Source organism: Pempheris klunzingeri, chromosome 8 (genome assembly GCF_042242105.1).
Source record: "Pempheris klunzingeri isolate RE-2024b chromosome 8, fPemKlu1.hap1, whole genome shotgun sequence".
Taxonomy (NCBI): Eukaryota; Metazoa; Chordata; class Actinopteri; order Acropomatiformes; family Pempheridae; genus Pempheris; species Pempheris klunzingeri.
Window position 1 is genome coordinate 22,059,467 of NC_092019.1, and position 6,556 is coordinate 22,066,022.

Genomic DNA, 6,556 nt, shown 5'->3' on the forward strand with positions numbered 1-6,556 from the left:
TCGAAGGGCAACATAATCCTTCTGAAACGCAAAATCACAACGGCCTCTTCTCTTGTAAGGAACAGCAGCGTCCGATGGCTGTATTCAGCGACCGCAGGCTTGTCCTGTCCTCTCGGCTCCAGCTACTGAACAAACTTGTTTGTCTGGACCTGCTCTGTTCTGATGATGCTGCAAAAGCTTGCAGAGAAGATGGGCAAAAGGTGGGAAAAAAAAAAAAAAAGATTGTTGAGGGAGCAAGACAGCTCTTGGGGGATACATTTACATAATGGGTTATATTGTACGCTAAACACAATCAACATGTATTGACATACATAAAGTTAAGCAAGACAGACTCCGTTTTGATGTGAATCACAAGCTCACCTGAAGGCAGAGGACTGATCACCATCACCTGCTCTATTTGATAAAGGCAAATACACAAGAACACACACAAAAGAAAAGCCAACCAAATGTTGGTGATACTGGATATGCTGAAACGTGAAAGGCTGAACTGAATGTACTGGGATAGCGCTACACAGGCCCCTGGCCCCCAGTGGATGTGACTTTACTGTTTTCACTTTGCTTACATTCACACTGGTGAATGCGCGTGACGAGAGGAAAAATTATGTGTGCGGCACCTATTACTTTGGAAAACAGTAGAGTGATGTGGTCTACCTTCTGATGCGATAACGTAACTGATACAGATCAGCATGTCTTGCTAAACGAGCCAGATGAGTCAAAAGCAGTGGTAGTAGTAACAGTAATACACACCCGTCAGGTTCCCTCACTGTAGCAGCTTTACACACTCTACTGGAAAACAATCTCCTTCAATCATGTATTCATTGGCGTCGAGACAAATTATTAGTCACACTGTGTGTAGTGGCACAGTGTGACTGGAAGTTGCAGCTACTGCTCCATTAAACCAGATATTCTAAATAATGTAAGGTACAAGTGAGAAGACAAAAAAAAAAAAGAACAAGATTCTAAGGCATCACAAGGTTTAACCAGCGACCACAGCGCTGTAGATATATAAACTCATAGAGTCCAACTTTTATCCTTCACTCTTCACTGTGGCTCCCTTGGAAGAATAATCAGTGATGTCACAGGGACCACGGTGGGGAGCCGTCACCTCACGGTTGAGAAATCCCGGTCTGTTGTTTCTATTTCTAATAAATCACCCAAGTGAGTGTTCCACTGTCCGAAGGCAGTATGATGTCAATTCTTCAGAAACTGACTACAAAGCTGAAAATGAGCAAAAAAAAAAAAAAGAGAGAACAAAACCACCACCCTACACCGTGTACAGATTATCCCACTGAGGTTATGAGAGTCAAACATGACTAGCGGTCTCTACTAGGGTCGACTACTTCGCTGGGTGGCCCTCTGTGAGTTTGGCTGGGTCTTTTCCTGCGGCAGGTGCTTTGGCAGGGGGACGAGGCGTTGGGGGTGGTGGGTGCAGACCGACCTCAGTGCCGATATTGACGGTGATGTTGGTGTAGAGGGGCAGGTATTCCCGTGAGATTGTCTCATATTCGGCTGTGTTCATCCCATCCAGCTTCCAGGTCTGCCGCGTCTTGGCCAGCATGTTGAACCTTGAAACGCAGAGCAAAGACAGAGCAGTGAATACCGACGGCTGCCTGCCTTTTACACTCACCTGTACAGTAAAAACGTGGCTAATAGTATTGTCGCTGCTCTTTCTATTTATAATCAAGAGGTACAGAGTTTGTGCCCTTTAACATCACTTTTCTTTTTTCTTTTTTTTTTTTAATTCAAATCTGCATGAGACCAAATGCAACAACTTCTTTGACGTACCTCTTTGGGTTCACATCATTGCCTTTGTCCAGCTTGTGTTTAATCATCTTGTAACGGCCAACCTTCAGCGATGGCCGAGTGATGTACATCCCCGCCAGAGACACTCTGAGAGTGCAAGAAACAAAAGTCAGCACTTCACATTGTCCATCTCCTTATGTGGTTCAAGAGGACATTTTGAGTTCGACTGGAAATGTCTGAGTAGCTATGGTGAGCTGCACCATTTCCACAGTAGAACCTCTCTTCTTCAGGAGTATTGGATATTCTCACCTGACTCCAATGTCGTCGTCCTCTCCGCCCCAGCCCCAGTAGTTGTTGGGAAAGCCGTTCATTTTGAGGTAGTGCAGTGGCGTCAGAGCTGACACTCCTCCAAAATACATCTTGTACGGAAGCCTGGAGAGTATTCAAGAGCACAAAAACACGGGTAAGTATTTCAAGTAAAAATGTCCCATAGAATAGAATGTGCTGTGGGCCTATCTGTGAAAACCAAATGCTTCAGTCGACGTTCACAAACAAGAAGAGACGTACTTGTAGCCAAACTTATCCATGGCGATGGCTGCGTGCTTGGGGTTGGAGTCGCAGACGTATGTGTTGCGATCGTCCTCTGGAATGAGGTCCACATCATGGAAGAAGAGACAGTCCCAGTCTTCCTCCTTCATGGCCTCCCGGAAACCCACATTCATCAGCTTGGCCCTGTTAAAAGTGTAGTTTCCAGCCTGCCGAGAAAACATGGACACACACTGTCAAAGCGGGCTGTTTGTAGAATAATAAATTATAATATTACTGTACTTCCCGTCAACCTGGAACACATTCATTTTTGGCTGGCTACAAAAAGGAAAAAAACACCACTACTCGCTTTATAATTTTAATACACAAAATAATACATATAAATTTCTATAGACAAATAACCATAAAAACCAATAAAAATCACGATACTCACCAATAAAAGGCAATATATACATTCTGTTCATTTCTACTACAATGTTAATGCTGCATCATAGAATAAGCCTTGTTTAGGGAGAATAAAAACACACCAACCCACTAGGATTATTTTGAGGTTTTCCTCTAAGCAGAGCCGAGACAACACAAGATTTAACAATAGTATTGTGCAAAAGCAAATCCAGCTCAAGGCGGTGCAAAAGATAAAGTGCCAAAGAGTAAACATGAATGAACTGCTACTAGAAACTAAGGAGATTAAACCCTCTAAGACACTTAGGCGTCTCATCCTTTAACATGCACAGCCGGTGGCAGAACACAAGGGGGCACTGCTCATCTAGCCTGAACTGTAGTGGATACCAATGAAAGGACACGCTGTCAAAACAGTCCAAATCAGCTTATGACGGCTATAAATATCCAACAAATAGCGATATATATGAACCTAAGGAAAGTGTTACTTTCTCACTGTTAGTGTTTAATGTGTTTCACCTGATGAATGATGTAAATCCCATAGTGGAGCTGCTGTCGCTGCAGAAAAGGATGTAGGTAGTATAGTAGAAACTTCAGGTGGTGCTCTCTGTGTCTGTGAGGGATGATGATGGCTGTTCGGTGCCTCGCCTCACAGTCAGGTGGCCTGTAGCGTCCTCCGCGCACCACCAGTGGATTTTTCCTCTGAACCTCTGCCAGAGTGAGCCCGGATGGAAAGCTGACGTGGATCGGCCCACCTGTTGGCAGAAATTGGCCTGCTGTCATTACCAGTAGGAAACAAGGTATGTTTGTTGGAGCCAAGGCAAATACTCTGGCTAAAGTGACGGAGCCTGTCATTTGAATGTGAGATCATGTGTTGACAACGCTTGTTCTTTATTTGATTAGCGTAGTATGTTTTAGGGCCTCAAACAGTTAATTTTCGTTTCTCTCAACTTTTACTGTCAAATTTAAGCAAAAAGGCCAAACATTTGCTGCCCCGGCTTCTCAAATGTGAGGAAGTCAAGCTTTTCACATTCACGGACTTTTTAATACACCATAGAACGCAAATAAAACCCATTTGGTTATTACTATGCTGCTTTTTCAGAACCTCCCAGCAGTGTGCAACAATACTTCCTAATGATATATACTTAATGAAATGACCACATGCTGAATTAGAATAAGCAGCAGAAATGGATGGAAGAATGATTAATTCATTTACATTTATGCTAAAAAAGTCTGCACTTGGCCAGTATTAGTCTGTGACTGTCCTAGCTTATGTATCTAGCAATAGCAGCAGTGTTTGCTACAGCACTGATGGTGCTGACTGAACACAACCCATGATCGAAACAATCCCTCTTCTAGCTAATAGGTGTGTCCCTGGAGTCCATAGTTTACAAAAACATTTTTAGCATTGCTGCCTCCGGCAAGTGAGAGACAGTACTTATACTTTACTTTAGCAAATTCAATTTAAGACCTTTTCTGAAGGTTTTTTTGTGCTTTCGGTTGGAACAAGCAATTTGAAGATGTCCCCGTGGTCTCACAATTCTTCTTGAATTCAATTGAAAAGTAGAAGGAAGGAAATCAGAGGTTAGCCAATAATCTAATTAAATTTTTTTGTAGTAGCACTAGATGTTTTTTTAAGTACGCTGCAGCAGGAGTTTGTTCAGGTGAAAAAATTCCAATGTGCTCCCCACATAAATTTGCCTGTGACATTCTAACCCGACCTGCTGGGCCTGTGGTAATACACGAATACCAGCCATTCTCCTGTTTCACTGACTCACCAGGTGGTTTCTGTTCACTTCCTACTGCCTGAGAGAACCTCAGTGACCTATATCCATTATTGTTTTCAACAAAAGCAGCCCGCCTCAGTTATCAGCATGTAGTTTAAAATCACTGGCAGCACTGTGGGAACAAACAAGCTACAAACTACGCTTGCTTTGACAGTGTAACCTAGGTTTACTGAATAAACATAAAGCAGGATCAAATTGTCTAGGTAATCTGTAACGAGTATGATCTCGCTGTCGTCAGGAGCTTGTGGAGTTTGTTCAGCTGTAACCGAGCAAAGAGAGACGGTTGAAAGCTCTGGAGGAAAAAAGACATTCAGTAGAATTTAAGTGAAGATCGTAAGTGAAGAAACTGCTACTACCAAGGTCAAGATCAATTTTTCACACTCAAAAGACACAGTGAGGTGGTTTACCCATTGGTTACATTTACAGTCTCATTCAGTGTGTTTAAATGAATAAAAACAACTCAGATTTCTATTAACCATGTCTCTTTTTGTTCTTTTGTTATAGATGTGTTTTCACTTTTCCATTTACACCTCTATCACTGTGTTACTTTTTGTGGGCTGAAAGCTTTACGCTGTATGTCAGAGAGAGCAGCTGATGACGGATACAACAAACTAGCACAGCTGATTTTGTATGACTCTGGCTCAACCTCACTGCGCTAAATGGAAATGTCTGGCAGCTGTACCACCGTGATGCGTTTGGCTGCCATTGCTGCTGCCGAACAAGAGCAGGAGTTGAGATAAAGGCCTCTGTTAAGGTGTGACATTGTAATTCTAAACTTCTAACAGCAAAGAGTAATAAAATTTCAGACACTTTCCATAAAAAAAAATTACTTGAAGGAGGAACAAGTGGTGCCAATGTGTCCCAGTGTGAATCTACAACCACAGATGCACAACACAACTATTGAACCGGAGAAGTCACCTCCAGCTTTCAAGTAAACACAACTTAGTGTCATAATCCACTGAAATTTGCTTTTCAATTCATAATGTTGACCATTTAAGCAAGCAGACCAGGGCTGCCATTAGCGACTCACTGTGGCAGATTGCCAGGTAAGTTTATTAATACGTAATGTTGCTTACAGATTTCCACGTGTGTGAAGGACTAAATGATCTCCCTTCAGTAATAAAGTCTAGTCAGGTACTATGGAACGGCACAGAGGCAGGAAAGACCACTCACGTATAAGAGGGGACGTCTTAGGGCAGTAGGTCAAGTCATCTCCATGGCTATGAGGTTTGGATAGGTGGGAGAGGTTGGCGTACACATCCCCTCCAGGGATGCTAGCTGCTGTGTGGTTACGGCTTGGCGAGCCAGTGGTGTCGGGTTTGCGGAAGATGCGGATGAAGTACGAGACCCTCTTCTGGTATCCCTCTCGGGACAGCAGTGCCATGACCACCAGCTGGATGCCCAGGAACATGAAAAGGTAACGCCATTTGGACTGGATACTGACCATGGTTGCGGCACTCCGTCGTCAAAGCAGCGGAGGTCCGGAGGGGGCAGTGCAGAGAGTCACGCTGGTCTGGAGCAACCTGACTTTCAGTTTTTTTAACGCGGTGGCTGTGCTGATAACTGTCAGCTGTGTATGTGACCCACGCATAAAGTCAAACACACTGTGTACCTAAAATATGGCTACACAGTGAATGTGACAGTTACTTCATGTAAAGTTACATGCAATAATCTGTGGCAATATGAAATATGAATATAAGTAGATGGGGCGAGATAAGACAAAAATAACACAAAAAGGCACTTTTGGTAGGTTATAATTGAAAAAAAACACCAAAGAGAAGAAATGATAGAAAAATATTCTAATTCAAACAAAAAGTCTGTCTACGTTTCTCTATTTCACTGCATCCCTTGCTACAGATCACTATGTGGCAAATATCTCCAAAGTTGAGTGTTGGTCCGATACGTGATTGGCGTGAGGTGGTGAAGCCAGTCCCACATCATGTGGTTTCACCCTCACTGAATTCCATCCATTGCCCCCTGAAGCTCATTTTTCTCTGGTCAAATGAACGGCGGCGTCAGTGTCTCTCGCTCACTCTCTCTTCCTCCCTTTATGAGCTTTATGCTGCCTTCTGTTCTCCCTC

General features: G+C 43.3%; 1 protein-coding gene across 1 annotated transcript; it reads right to left on the reverse strand.

The window, feature by feature from the left end:
- Positions 1-1,308: 1,308 nt before the first annotated feature.
- On the reverse strand, positions 1,309-6,009 carry LOC139204668 (beta-1,4-galactosyltransferase 3). The gene is made up of 6 exons (XM_070834623.1): positions 5,649-6,009; positions 3,208-3,443; positions 2,311-2,498; positions 2,053-2,175; positions 1,786-1,890; positions 1,309-1,565 (listed from the first exon to the last, which is right to left on the reverse strand). The coding sequence occupies exons 1-6, from the start codon at positions 5,920-5,922 to the stop codon at positions 1,337-1,339; spliced, it is 1,155 nt and encodes a 384-aa protein (XP_070690724.1). The 5' UTR covers positions 5,923-6,009; the 3' UTR covers positions 1,309-1,336.
- Between the last annotated feature and the right edge of the window lie 547 nt (positions 6,010-6,556).

Coding starts and splice junctions, on each gene's coding strand:
- LOC139204668 (XM_070834623.1), bottom strand. CDS start 5,922: ATGGTCAGTATCCAGTCCAAATGGCGTTACCTTTTCATGTTCCTGGGC. Junction 1,891..2,052: donor GACGACGACATTGGAGTCAG/GTGAGAATATCC, acceptor TTGCACTCTCAG/AGTGTCTCTGGCGGGGATGT. Junction 1,566..1,785: donor AATGATGTGAACCCAAAGAG/GTACGTCAAAGA, acceptor CTGCGTTTCAAG/GTTCAACATGCTGGCCAAGA.